Source organism: Canis lupus, chromosome X (genome assembly GCF_048164855.1).
Source record: "Canis lupus baileyi chromosome X, mCanLup2.hap1, whole genome shotgun sequence".
Taxonomy (NCBI): Eukaryota; Metazoa; Chordata; class Mammalia; order Carnivora; family Canidae; genus Canis; species Canis lupus.
In genome coordinates this window covers 98,736,523-98,751,824 of record NC_132876.1, presented here as the reverse complement: position 1 = coordinate 98,751,824, position 15,302 = coordinate 98,736,523, and the positions used below count along the sequence as shown (strand labels likewise).

General features: G+C 40.0%; 1 protein-coding gene and 1 long non-coding RNA gene across 20 annotated transcripts in view; one reads left to right on the top strand and one right to left on the bottom strand.

The window, feature by feature from the left end:
- Positions 1-15,302, bottom strand: part of DMD (dystrophin) — a 2,167,959-nt gene that overhangs the window by 22,850 nt on the left and 2,129,807 nt on the right. For all 19 annotated transcript variants that reach the window (XM_072818058.1, XM_072818060.1, XM_072818056.1 and 16 more), the window contains 2 exons: positions 10,355-10,598; positions 9,385-9,508 (listed from right to left, as the gene is read on the bottom strand). In XM_072818058.1, coding sequence (XP_072674159.1) covers positions 9,385-9,508; positions 10,355-10,598 — 368 coding nt within the window. The remainder of the gene's footprint in view (positions 1-9,384; positions 9,509-10,354; positions 10,599-15,302) is intronic.
- Positions 1-15,302, top strand: part of LOC140628667 (uncharacterized) — an 84,928-nt gene that overhangs the window by 51,039 nt on the left and 18,587 nt on the right. The window lies entirely within an intron of this gene.

The following is a 15,302-nucleotide window of genomic DNA, read 5'->3' as shown; positions in this document are numbered from 1 at the left end:
GTATTTCTTTTTGTTATGGGATAGTTGTGGCTAGGACTTCCAGGACTATGTCGACTCAAAGTGGCGAGAGTGGGCATTCTGGTCTTGTTCCTGATCTTAGAAGAATAGCTTTCGGTTTTTCACTGTGGAGTATGATATTAGCTGTGGGCTTGTTATATATGGCTGCTATGATGTTGATATATGCTCCCTCTGTGCCCACTTTGAGTTTTTATCATGGATGAATGTTGTATTTTGTCAAATGCTTTTTCTTCCTCTACTGAGATGATTATAGATGATTTTCATCCTTCATTGTGTTGATGTGGTGTGTCCTATTGATTTGCAGATATTGAACCATTCTTGCATCCTTGGAACAAATCCCACTTGATCATGGTATATTATCCTTTTAATATATTGTTGAACTTGTTTTGCTAATATTTGTTGAGGTTTTTGCCTCTATGTTCATCATGGATATTGGCCTGTAATTCTTCTGCAGCATCCTTGTCTAGTTTTGGTTTCAATGTAATGCTACCCTTGTAAAACGAGTTTGGAAGTGTTTCCTCCTCTTCAATTTTTGGAAGAGTTTGAGAAACATATGTATTAACTCTTTAAATGTCTGGTAGAATTCACCTGGGAATTCATCTGGTCTTGGATTTTTGTTTGTGGAAGGTTTGCAATTACCGACTCAACCTCCTTATTAGTAATTGGTCTTTCCAGATTTTGTATTTCTTCATGATTCAAACTTGGTAGGTTGCATGTGTCTAGGTATTTATCTTCCCATTTCTTCTATGTTGTCCAGCTTGTTGGCATATAATTGTTCATAAGTGTCTCTTACCATTCTTTGTATTTAGTGCAGTCTGCTTTTATTTTTATTGTTTAAAAATATTTTATTTATTTATTCATGAGAGACACACAGAAAGAGGCAGAGGCATAGGCATAGGGAGAGGCAGGCTGTGGGACTCGATCCCAGGACCCCAAGATCATGCCCTGGGCCAAAGGCAGATAGATGTTCATCCACTGAGCCACCCAGGTGCCCCAGTGCAATCTGCTTTAATATTTCTTCTTTTTAAAATCCCAGTTAGTTAACATACAGTGTTAGAGAAGCTTCAGGTATACAATATAGTGATTCAGCACTTCCATATATCAGTGGGGCTCATCACAAGTGCACTCCTTAATCCTCATCACCTATTACATATCCTCTTTTAGTTCTAATTTTATTTGACTCTTTTTACTTTTGGCAAGGGTAGCTAAACATTTGTCTATTTTTATCTTTCTAAAAAATGAGCTCCTGGTTTCATTGATCTTGCCTTTTTTAATTCTATCCCTTTGTTTCCACTCTGATTTGTTTTTCCTTCCATTAATTTTGGACTTTTTCTAGTTCCTTGAACTGAGAGTTGAGACTTTTCTTGTGTCTTTACGTAGGTATTGATTACAATGAACTCCTTTGAACTGCTTTTGCCATGTCCCATAAATTTTGGTATGTTGTTTCCACTTTCATTTGTCTCAAGGTATTTTTTTCTTTTTTTTTGGTATTTTTTTATTTCTTGATTTTTTTCTTTGATCCATGTTGTTCAGGAGGATGTTGTTTCATCATCTATTTGTGAATTTTCCAGTTTTCTTCTTGTAACAAATTTCTAGTTTCAGACCATTGTGGTCAGAAAAGATGCTTGACTTCAATCTTCTTAAACTTACTGACTGGTTTTGTGGCCTCTAACATACATTCTATCCCTAGAGATTGTTTCAGTTGTGCTCTAGAATGTGTTGTTTTTGGATAGAATGTTTATATAATCTGTTGAATCTACCTGGTCTAAGGTGTCAAATAATTTAAGTCCAGTGTTTCCCTACTCATTTTCTGTCAGTATGATCTATCCATTAGTGAACAGTGGAATACTGAAGTCCCCAACTATTATTGTATTACTGTTAATTTCTCCCTGGAGGTCTGTTAGTATTCGCTTTCTATATTTCAGTGCTCCTATGTTGGGTGCATAAAAGGGCACAGATGTCATACCCTCTTGTTGGACTGACCCCTTATCATCATGTAATGCCTTTTGTTGTCGAGTCTAGCATGTCTGATTTAAGTGTAGCCACCCCAGGTTTGTTTTGGTTTCATTTTTATGGAATATCTTTTTCCATCCCTTTAATTTCAGTCTCCATGTGTCCTCACATATGAAGTGAGTCTCTTAGAGGCAGCATATAGATGGGTGTTCTTAACAAGTTTTTTTTAGTATAGTTGACACACAGTGTCACATTAGTTGCAGGTGTACCACATAATCACTGAATTTCTGTATACCTTATGTGATGCTTGTCACAAGTGTGGCTACCATCTGTCGCTATCCAGTGCTATTATGATATCAACTATATTCCCCATGCTGTGCCTTTTATCCCCGTGACTTATTCTGTAACTGGAAGCCTGGATTTCCCACCACCCATTTTGCCTAGCTTCCTACCCTTCTCCCCTCTGGCAGCCATCTGTTCTCGGTATTTATAAATCTGACTGAATTTTGTTTGTTCATTTATTGTGTTTTTTAGACTTCACATTAGGAGTGAAATCATAAGGTACTGGTCTTTCTCAGTCTTATTTCAGTTAGCATACCGGTCCTGGATGGCTTGGTCTTTTTTGTTTTTGTTTTTTTCTTTTAAATCCATTCAGTTACTCTAGGTCTTTTGATTGGAGACTTCATTCTATTTTGATTTAAAGTAATTTTTTATAGTGATGTACTTATTTCAAAATTGTTTTCTGGCTATTTTGTATTTCCTTTGTTCCTTTCTTCTCTTGTTCTCCTCCTCTGTGGTTTCATGATTTTTCTGTAGTCATATGCCTTGATTTCTTTCTTTTTCTCTGTTGTATGTCTACTCCAAGTTTTTGTTCTGTGGTTACTATGAGGCTTACATAAAATCTATTTTTGTAACAGTCTATTTGAAGCTGGTAACAACTAAGTTTTGAATGCATTCTAAAGCTCTACATTTTTACTCCCCTCACAACATTTTATATTTTTGATGTCACAGTTGATATCCTTTTATCTAGTGCACCCATTAATAATTTATTCTGGTCATTTTTACTATTTTTGTTTTTAAACCTTCATATGAAATTTTTAAGTGATTTATCCACCTCCATCACATTATTCTGAATGTAATGATATATTTACCTTTACATGGAGATTTATATTTTCATATGTTTTCTTCTTACTAATTAGTACCCTTTCATTCAGCTTAAAGAAGTCCCTTTGGGGGTGCCTGGGTGGCTCAGTTGGTTAAGCATCTCACTCTTGGTTTCTGCTCAGGCCATGATCTCAGGGTTGTGGGATTGAGCCCTGAGTTGGGCTGGATGCTCAACATGGAGTCTGCCTGAGACTCTCTCTCCCTCTGCCCTGCCTGTTCTCTCGTTCTCTAAAATAAATACATCTTAAGTTGAAGGGGCTTTTTTAAAAACTCTTTTTGTAAGATGGGCCTAGTGGTGCTGAACTCCTTTAGCTTGTCTGGAAAACTTTTTCTATCTTTCCTTTACTTCTGAAGGACAACTTTGCCAGATAAAGTATTCTGGTTGGCAGTTATTTCTTTCAGCACATTGAATGTGTCATTCAACTCCATTCTGACATGTAACGTTTGTGCTGAAAAATCTGCTGCTGGTCTTGTGTGTACTGCTTTTAAGATTCTCTCCCTTGTCTGTATCTTTTGACAATTATAATGAGTCCTGGTGTGGGTCTCTTTTAATTCCTCTGGGCTCTTGGATCTGGATGTCTGTTTCCTTCCTCAAGTTAGTGAAGTTTTCTGACCCTTTCATTCTTTCTCTGTTCCTCTGAGACACCTATAATGTGAATATTTGTCTGCTTGGGAGTATCCTGATAAGTCTCTTAGGCCATTTTCAGTCTTTTTACTTTTTACTTTCTGCTCTTCCAGCAGATGGATTCTCCTGTCCTGTCTTTGATGGCTCATCCTTTCTTTCCGTTCACGCAGTCTGCTATTAAACCCCTCTCATGTAATTCTCAGTTCAATTGTTGTGTTCTTCCGCTTCATGATTTCTATTGGGTACTATCTATCTCTTTGTTGAAGTTCTCACCTTACATGTATTGTTCTCCAGACCTCAATGAGCATCTTTATGATCATAATTTGAACTCTTTTATCAGGGAAACCACTTACCTCCATTTTATTAACATCTTTTGTGATTTGGAACATATCCCATTTCCTTTTCCTTGACATTGTGTTGGTTTCCATTCATTGGATAAAACACCCACCTCTCCCAGTCTTGGACTGGTTTAAAATTCTTGTAGGAGATGAACCTTAACGTTCAACCCTGCCCTAGCTTTTGGTTGTCTTTCAAACATTTGTAATTGTCCCAGCAGCCTTCTTGGTTCTTAGTGTCACCCAGTAGTTGAGGGCATGCCAAGACCTGTCAGTGTCCCAAAGGGGAGGATCTCAGCCAGCACCTTTTTTTTAAAACTATGATTAAATTTATTCAATGGCTATAAAACTATTTAGAGTTCATATTTCTCCACAAATCAGTTTTAGAAAGTTATGTTTTTCTAGGACTCTGTACATTTGGTACAGTTTTCAAATGTATTTCAGCCAGCAGCTTTTAGAGTATGCAGCTATCTATACCTTCTTCAGGGAAAGGCTAGGAGATGGAATTGGTGTTTGTTCCCTCTTCTCTGAGTCCTGGGCAACAGCCATTTACATTTTTTTTCCATTTACATTTTTTTTTGTTCACTGCCATCCCACCAAACCTATGAACACAAGCCCTACTGGCCACCAGAGCCAGATCATCAAGTTATGTTAACTGGATGACAGCCACGAAAACCAGAGCATTAGATGTGTGTACATTCTCCTTTCCACGAGATACGTGATTTGGAGGGAGGCAGGAGAGTGAGAAGGTGGTACCCACCAGCCTCCCTAATCTCTGGAGACTGTTTCAGGTGGCCCTTAGATGTGTATTACATTAGAAACCTCTACCTCAGGCTGAAACTTATGCGGTAAACAAATAGGCCTCTTCCAAGGAAGAGTGGGTGCATTTCAGTCTGGGGCCTCTGAGCCGAGCCTTGATCAATACTTATGAGCCCTTTAAGTACTGTCCTCAGCTGATTTTTTTGGTGATTAATATATTTAGTACCTTGTTTGTGGTCATGTCAGGGGTGTTGCATATGTCCGAACTCACCAAGAAGTACACATGTGTGCAGTTTTTGGTCCATCAATTATACTTTAAGAAAGTTAAAAAAATTAAAAGAAGGCAGGTAATGGAAGAAAGGGTGGTAAAGGACTATCTTTGTGTGGTATTAAAATTAGAAGATGTTCTGGAGGCTGACCAGGATTTCAGATTGGGTTACATTTTTATCCAAAAGACACTCAGGAGAGGCCTAGCAATCTTGACTTATGGTTATCAACATCCCAGAAACCAAGACCTGGAAAGATCATCTAGGGAGAGGGAAGGGGCTAATGAGAGAATCTTGAGGAAAGTTGAGTGATGCCCTGAGAAAGGTACATCACCGATGTGATAATTGGATATAAAATATTTAACTTGAATCCAAGAGTGAGGGACATCCTATAGAACAAGTTGCTGTGACCTCTTCTAAAATGTCAGTGTCATGAAAAATGTAGAAAGGCTAGGGAAGTGTTCTAGATCACAGGAGACTAAAATGAAATGATAGCTAAATACAAAATGTGGCCCTTCACTGGATCCTGAATGACAAAAATAGAAAGCTGTAAAGAATGTTACTGGCAGAACTGAGGGAATTTCAACTTAAATTATACCTAACAGTATCATATCAGTGTTAATTTCCTGAGTGCGATAATTCTTTTGTGATTATGTAAGAGAGTATCTTTTACCTTGGAAGATACATGTTGAAGTATTTCGGGTTTAATCATTAAGTGGGTCAGTTAAATATACAAAACAAACTGCAAAACACCTAATGTGCACATATGCATAAAGATGTAAAATAAAGCAAATGTGGCAAACTTCAATTAACTCCATTTCTGTCATAGTTTGAAATTCTTAGGCAAAAGCTAGGGAACTTCTTAACGTTTTTAAGAAAAAGTGAGTTGGAAGATGGGAAGAAGGGAATGGCTCATCAGAGGTAAGGAGTTGCTAGTGAAGCTCCTGGATACGTAACTCACGAAACCCAAACTTTGTGAATTTCCTTGTCTCTTCCAATAGAACATAAGCTTCACAACACTGTCCCAGTTAGGGACACCTGGGTGGCTCAGCGGTTTAGCGCCGCCTTCAGCCCAGGGTGCGATCCTGGAGTCCCGGGATCAAGTTCCATGTCGGGCTCCCTGCCTGGAGTCTGCTTCTCCCTCTGCCTCTCTCTCTCTACCTCTCTCTCTCTCTCTGTTGCTCATGAATAAATAAATAAAATCTTTAAAAAACAAAACAAAACAAAAAACACGGTCCCAGTTTAAAAAAATGTATAGTGACACATATGGTATGCAGAGACACAGTGATAAGTATTTCATGGTTTGAGGAAGCACTCTAACTCATTAGGTTACTCATGAGGTCACCCAGTAAGACTTCACCCATGCTTGCCTTTAGAATGTCATTGGGAGAGGATTTATTTAAAGAACGCAATTCTGTATCCACAACATGGTTCTTTAAATCCCAGCCTTATCACACAGCTCAGACTTTCAAAGTGGGAAGATACACATGGCACCTATTTAAGTACCTGTGTGCATCCTTCAAGAAGAGGGTTGGGTCCCCCCCACCAAAACACAGTTGAAAAAAAAATCACCTTTGCATTTAGTCTTTTCTTTCAGAGAACAAATTCAGCCAATCCGTTTTATACTAGCTAGCTGAACTCACCCACATAGAACACGTCTTGTTTTCCGTTCTGCTGTGATCCTCTGAGCTCTGCAAACCATCAGGACCACAGCCTGATGTGTGCTGTGATTTGGGGGCTTCCTTGGAGATTCTTTCTCTAGGCCAGTGTTGACAGGCCTACATATAATCACTGCTTCTAAGCACCCAGGGGTCAGAATCTCACTTGTTAAAATATGCGGTACAGTTTCACATGCTCTGCTTACTTCAAAGCAAGGTACAAAAACTCCACTGGTTTTGGAGTTTACAGACTTTGAAGAGGCAGACATTTTTTCGAGTGCCAAACTATTGTTTTCAGTCCCAGTGGTCCAGTGGTTCTATTCGGATCTCATGGCAGGGAAAGAGAATCTGATGCGAACACTGCCCTCAGTCACTGAGCTGGGATAAAGCCAGGAGAGCCGCTCCACACACACATTTTCTTCCTTTTCAGGACAACCGGGACCTGGCTTTCCTGCAAGGTCTGACTTCTCTGGAGGAACAGAGGACTCTGCCCACTGCCTGAGGGTCTTGAAGCTCATCAGAACTGCTTCCCCAGCCCTCTGCAGCCCCCTCGCACAACGTCCTCAGTATCACCATCACCTCAGAACCTCACTACCATCTGATAAGCCTGACCACCCTGGTCTTGTCAAAGCCATGAAAAGCCCCCTCTCAGTGATCTCCACGTATAGTCTTTGGCAGCTCACCAGTAGGCCGGGTCTTAGATATAGATAGGCATCTCATGAAAGTACGTCCAATTTTGAAATTCTCCTGACTGTGGTGCCTTGATTCTTCTTTTCTGTCTGGCACTTTACCTCTCTATATGCTACTCTCATAGAACATTTAAGTATAAAATGAATTTGTCGACACACTATGATACCAGAGCTTTAAGTGTGAGGAATCAAAGAGACACAGGTCTCTTCTTTTCTGTGAGGAAAGATCAAGAGGGTCAAGTACAACCAGTTTAGGATCCACGGAAAAGGAAACAAAACATGGGGCTGCCTCATGCTGGGCCTGAGGACAGAGGTGCCCGGGTGGCTCAGCTGGTTAAGTGCCTGACTCTTGGTTTCAGCTCAGGTCATGATCTCATGGGTTGTGGGATCGAGCTCTGTGCTCAGCAGGGTGTCTGCTTGAAGAGTCTCTCTCTGCCCCTCCCTCCACATGCATGCTTGCTTGCTCGCTCTGTCTCTAAAATAAGTAAGTCTTCAAAAAAAAAAAAAAAGAGCAGGATAAATGAAGGGGATAGATAAAGTATTTGTGGCCTTCACAATCTAGCATGGCAGGAAAAGTCAATAAGCAGACAGCTGGTGACATTCTACTATCATTTATGCCTCATGCACTCCAGTTTTCTGAGAACCCAGTCCTAGGCAGGAATGACACTAGACCATTTCCTCAACAAACTCATCTTTTACTTAAGTCCTCATTGTAACTTTGTAATGTTCCAAAAGTATCTCCACTTTGCTCCGGCCTCACTTGTTTTCAAAATTACCTGATCTTTTACTTCACTGAAAACACACATTCTCCAACTTCACAATTCTCTTGGCTAATGCATTGACACGATCCAACAAGCCATCATTTCTTTGCATTCTTTGACCTGTTGCCCAGATCTTCATTCTACCTGCTTTCCACTCCTTTATTACCCCATCACCCAGAGGGAGGTCTTCCTCAAGACACTGGATCCAGGCCCTTTTGTTACACATTTCTTATCTCACACCCTCCAGCTCCTACTTCCATGGAGCAGAGCACACTGTCACCTCCCCCAGCCGGCTCTTTTACACCAGATACGGACCTGTGCTTTCACTTTCCACACACAACTACGACCTGCTGGTTTCTCAAACACAGCGTGTCCCCAGTCACAAGGATCACTATCTGGTTCTAACCCAATGCTCTCCCATCATTGCCCAGGCAGGCGCATAGCCCTAAATACTCTGTTTTCAAGTAGAAGTCTCCCAGTCTTCTCCTTTCTGACCCCTAGCTAGCCTACACTTTGAACTCCCATAGTTTGGCCTTTGTGTTTGCCTCTTAAAACTTTTATAAGGTGGAACAATGGGTTACTTTGGGCCACAGACAGCTGCCGGGATACCTCTTGGGAGATATTTCTTACCCGACATATATTCTTTTCTGACCAAAGTGAGTCCAACACCTCTGCTCAACACTCATGTCATTGTAGTATGACCCCAATCTTCCTCTGCAGCATTATTTCCCTCTCTCTACTCCACCCCTTCTGCTTGGACCTGATTTTTCTACTGACATGGACTACTGGCTCTTTGCTGCCCTGGGCCAAACGTCTTTATCTCTACATCTCCACTTAGGCTACTCCTTCAAAGAGTGCTTGGTTCCTACTTCACCCTTCCAAACTATGCAGAATTACCAATTCATCATAAAGCCTTTGCTGTTCTCCAAAATGAATGAACCCAAATACTACACTATTTTGTTCTGAGTAGCTGAATGGCCAGCTTTTTGAGGGGGCTTGGACTATGTGACTCATCTTTGTATTCTAAAGACATTTATGACCATGGCTTGTACAGAGCTGATAGTAGGTGATTTAGCTGATGATCCGAGCAAACAGTTCACCATTTCCAGACCTGAAGAGAAAACAACATCTAAGAGTGGTTAAGAGAAACACTTACCCATGGATTCTGAAGTCTGACTGCCGACCACCCGGAGCAGCATAGGCTGACTGCTATCTGACCTCTGAAGAGAGGTAGAAGGAGAAGACACCGTTGTACCATTCACCTTGGCCTCTGCCTGGGGCTAAGGTAGCCAAAAGAAAGCAGCATTAGTTTTCATAATAAACACTCAAATAATTATATAAGTTTAAAATGATGACTCATCGGATTCAGAAAGTAGAACCTTTTCTACATAGAAACCTCCCAAATTTTGCTGTTGATAAGCTCCATCAATACTGTCTTTGTATCTGAATTGTGCCCCTTACGTGTTTGAAAAGGAATTACGGCTACACTGGAATAAGATACATAAAATCATTAGACCAAACAACTGAAAGACCTAGAAGGTCATGTGAGAATGGTAAAACCATTTGAGACTATAATCGTATAGCAGAGACTTTATACTTTTGTAAAGTATTAAGTCACAGGATGGAGGGAACATATTCAAGCTTTATGCAGGTAGGGCCTACCTACTACAATGCACTATCTTGCTAGGATTTCAATGGAGGCTTTAAAAATTATGTTTCAGGGATTAGTAAAATTTGAAAGGCACACCAGAAAATAAGACCAACTGCAAAAAACCACAAACAACAACAACAACAAAAGAGTTCTATTTCCAGAGGCATGATTTTCACTTTTAGGAAACTAGTGGGAATCTTTCAATACTTTTTCCCCCCAAGATAAATTTTAAATAGCTTCAATAAAAAAGTTTTGTAGGAAACAATCTTGAACAAATATAAAAAGATATACTAGTTTTCCTCCCCTTCTTCTATCCCTCCATGGCCAGTACTTTGCTAGGCACATCCTAAGTACCCAACAAATCGATACCTCTTGCAATCCTAAAAGGGACTCTGAGTTCTATTTTTTAGTTCTGGATAAGAGAGGAAACAGCACTTTTCGCAATTATCCCATGTTAGAGAGATGTGGGCCTCACTTGCTCCAGCAGCTGCCTGAGCCTGTGTAACTGGGATTCCAGTTGTTTGTTATGGTCTTCAAGGATTTGCATCCTGGCTTCCAGGCGGCCTTTGTGTTGACGCAGCAGCTTGGCCTCAGCGATGAGCTCAGCATCCCGGGGACTTTGGGGAGAAGTAGGCATCATTTCAGGAGGGGATGGCAGTGGGGACAGGCCTTTGTGTTCATGCTGCTGCTTTAGACGATCATACTCTGCTTGCAGATTTCTGTTGGCATCAAAAAAGTGAGAAGAGAAAAAAGACCCAGAAAGTTGAAAATCATCATCAGATTTCATATAAAATGGCAGAGAGATACATTTGACCACCACCAAACACAACAGCAAGCAAAAGAGAGGTACTTAATGAATGGTTTTTATGATGAGGATCTTCGCAATGCTTAAAAAAAAAAAAAAAAAAAGAAAGAAAGAAAATTGGAAGCGTCTGCCCGGTGTGTGAGGGGAGATGCTTTTCAACCTCTTATTTTATGAGTGCCACGTTCAGATGAGCAAGCAGCAACGGATTCAGTCATTTTACAACTATTTCCTTATAATGTCATGAGATTACAAATTTTTATACCTCTGTCAACATAGGTTTGCTTAAAAAAATCAAACATTTCAACAATAATGTGTAACAGCATAGTAACAGTGTTACCATGAACCCACTGCACTGTTTTCTCATAAATTAAACATTTGCCGTATTTTCTTCAAAAAGTTTTGAAGAAATAAAGCTGCAGCTTTCCTATGTATTCTCCTCAATATCCGATCAGTTCCCCCCTTCCCAGTGCCCCCAAGGAGATAATGCCATCCTGAATTCCGTGTCTATCATTACCACGAAGATGAGGTTGAACTTAGTCATGATGCTGTTATTTGGCTGTTTTACCTACAAAAGTGGCCATTTCATGTGATTCAATCTAGCTATTATTTTGCATGTTCTTAAACTTTACGAACATTATGTTTAAGAAGATACATACCATTCTAAGAGTTGCTTTTTGCCTTCAACACCATTTTGGAGATTTATCCAGGTTGATACATAATAGTCCCTGATTTTAATTGTTGTAAGGTATTATTCTGCTGCTTGAATAGGTCAACAACATTCACCTGTCAGTGGATATTTAAGTTTCCACCCATCACTATTACAAACAAAGATGCAATTAACTTCTTTCTGTCTCCTTGGATACCTGTTTAAGAGATTCTTTATAGAACTTAGTTGGATGTGGAATTGTTGGGTTCTAGCAAAATCTTCAACTGTATTCATGGCATCCTTTAGTGCACAAATTTTAACCTTTAATATATTCCTCCATGTTTTCTGCTTTTTATGTTTTAAGAAAACCTTCTACCTGCATTTTATTTTTTTGTTTTTTAAAGATTTTATTTATTTATCCATGAGACACACACACACAGAGAGAGAGAGGGGCAGGCAGAGACACAGGCAGAGGGAGAAGCAGGTTCCATGCAGGGAGCCCGATGTGGAACTCGATTCCAGGACCCTAAGCCGAAGGCAGACGCTTAACCACTGAACCACCCAGGCATCCCTTCTATCTGCATTTAAAAGTTTAATTCACCCAGAATCTTCTGTGCTTGATGTAAAGACATGATCTAATTTTACTTCCCATCCCATAGATAAGTTATGAAGCCAGCCTCTTGGACTGTAGAGTCCATCTTTTCCTCACTGATTTCTAAGGGTAGCTCTGCAATGCATCAAGCACCCATAAATACACAAATGTGCTTCTGAGCTTTCTGTTCTGTGGCTTTATTTTTATGTCCCCATGCAGATTGCACACTACAACTTAAAATAAATTGGTGTCTGGTAGGCCCTCCTACTCTGTCCTGCCTTAAAAGTGTCTTGGCTCTTATTGTTGAAATTTGGGGTTCCAATGACATTGGGGGTATATAGGTTCAATGGGGAAGAAGTGGCTTGGTGTTAGGGAATCTTCACATCCAAGAATGTGCTAAGTCTCTTCAATCTTATTTTATATCCATTAATAATGTTCTGTACTGTGTTTTTTCCTCTTGCTCTTCAGGCTGAATGCTGAAACCATTTACGTTTTTCAATGAATATATTTATTAAGGTTGTAGATTACCTTCTTGCTTCAGAATTGCTGAGGCTCTAATTCCAATTGAGGACACTTCTAATATTGGCTACCATGTGCCTGATCAGAACTGTTGATCTCTTTCTTCCAGTTTCAGTAAATGCCAAAATAAGATGACAGATAATCCACTGTTTGCAGATGATACACCGTCAGTTGAGAGAAATGCCTATCCACAAGTGGGGGAGGTCTAGATCTCAGAGAACAGCCATGAGATGCAAGCAGAGCTTTCCTGCTGCCCAGCTTGGGAAAATAAGATCATCTTATGACCAGGTTTCTAGTTAAGGAAATATTTTCAGTTGTTCCCTATCTGAAAGAGCCACAGGGGGTGGCATGGCTTCCAAAATGCTGATGTCTACATGGAAGAAGACAAAATCCAATCTATTACTGTTTTCTTTTTAAAGCTCTATCCTGGACCTAACTTTACAAGGTTTCTAGAATTATTGAAAGTCATAGGGGAAATAAATACCTGATCTTTCTAATATACAGAAATATAATCTCTGGGGTGCTGGGTGGCTCAGTCGGTTGAGTGTCTGCCTTTGGCTCAGGTTATGATCCCGAGGTCCTGGGATCGAGCCCCACATCAGGCTCTCTGCTCAGTGGCGAAGCTGCTGCTTCCTCTGCCTCTGCCGCCATCCCCACCCCCTCCCCCGGCTTGTTCTCTGTCCCTCCCTCTCTTTCAAGTAAATAAATAAAATCTTAAAAAGAAATATAATCTCTGACCTGTTTTGACTGAAATCCTATCTATCTTTTGTTAATCTTCAAGGAGAGCTGTGTGTATGTACTTTGTTTCATAGCAAGCTGCTTTGACAAAGGAGTAATAAGACAATTTATCAAAACAAGTTTACTCTAAGCCAGATTCTGCACATTAGTCCTCTAGGTGGAAACCAATGTATGTAGTTGTTGGCATTAATTAAATCCAATTCCTAACTACTTAACTGAGAATCATCTAAGTGTTTCTGTGAACTTGAAATAGCATCCAATGTTTATAATTTTCACTTGATGGGAGTTACTGTTTTTCCCTCCTGGAGTTGTTCACTAGGAGAAATCCACCTTCATCGAAAAGTCCCAACTAACACCACCTTTTAATGGAGAATCCTATTCAAGATTCTTCTTTCTAGCAGACTATTCATTTTGAAAACACTATTTTTAGATGCGGACTTTAGGATAATACAGCAAATGATTACCATCTTCCCACCTACTTTTCAAAGGTATAGACAGGCGACTACCTTTTCTAGAGAGATCTTCCTTGGTGTCTTCATCTTCTGAGTTTAGTTGTCCAAAGAGCTCTCTTTTATGAGTTCTTTATAAGTGCCTTTGTTCAGCTTAGTGCCTTTGTACAGCTTAGTATATACAACACATTACATTTTTGCTTATATGTTTTCCAGTGAAAACCAGAAAAGGCTCATTTGAATCTGCCAGGGCTTCCCAAAGCTTGGCTATAAAGAATACCAATTGCTCTATGGAGGCCCTTTCTTGCCTTCCCAGATGTTGGAAATTTCTCTCAGGAGACCATTTCCTTAAAGACTCATATCTTTCTTCAGTTCTGGAAGATTCCCAGCTATTGTGGCTTCAAATACGGCTTCTCTGCCATTTTTCCCATGTTCTTCTGAAACTCCTACTGGATATATTTTGGAGCCTTGTGGTTAATTCTCCATTTCTCTTAATTGCTTATTTATATATTTTAATTCCCTTATCTTTTCTGATGGGGTACAGTCTAGAATGTGTCCTGTCTATGGAGTTTAGTAATTTCAATGACGATAGTTTGCATTTCCAAAGATGTTTTTTTTTTTTTGAAGATCCACCTGGTTCTTTATTTTTGTACATATTTGTTTAAGTAAGCTCTATAACCCAGTATGGGGCTCGAACTCAGGACCTTGAGATCAAGTGTTGCATGCTCTCCCAAATGAGCCAGTCAGGCGCCCCAGTTCATTGGTTCATTGTTTTTTGTTTAATAAATGGTATTTCCTTATTTATTTCTTCTCCTTCTGAACTCACCTCTCAAGTAGTTTTTGGCCGCTTCCACCCAAGACCTCTGGTCTAGAGCTAGATCTTATATTGGTAGATTATAGCTCTTACTTAGATTGAGTGGCATGAACGCACTTATTGCTAAATTTCATCACCAGGCAACATGGTTCAGGTCCTGGTTTCAAGGCTGTGAAGTGATGCTCTTCTTTGCAACTGCATGCCTCACCTCTTTCCCAGGCTTTATGCATTAGAATGTAATGCTGCATCCATGGCTGCAGATAAGCTGTAGTACCCTGCAGCAGCCCAAATTGTTCATTTTTCATTTCAAGTATCAGTCTGTCTGTGTGTATGTCTCTCAAGTGTGTTTTTTGGGAGCCCTGATTTTAAAAGGTGGGGGCCCCGAGCCAGGCATTTAAAGAGGCTTTTAATTCCTGTTATTACAGCAGGAACTGAAAGTCTGCTAACTTATCCCCACACACTGCTCACCATGCATGCCGTGGTTTTCGTCTTTGCATTCCATATGTTATCTACCACTGACTGGTCAATGGTAGGAGCAGAGGAAGATGCCCTTAAAAAAGAGCTCATGTGATCTTAATCAGAAGCCTACCAGGACATGTTGATTTTATAGATGTATGGTCAATGTTCCCTCAATATGCATTCAAACGTAAATTTACCATAACAGGATTAAATGAGCCAAGGAAGTGGGGTACCTGGCTCAGTCAGGAGAGAATGCAACTCTTCATCTCAGGGTTGTGAGTTCAAGCCCCACACTGGGGGTAGGGATTACTTAAATAAAGAAAGTCTTTATAAAAAATAGCCTAACAAATAGGTGATATACATAAATCTATTAAGCTCAATAACAAACTTGATTTTGAGGG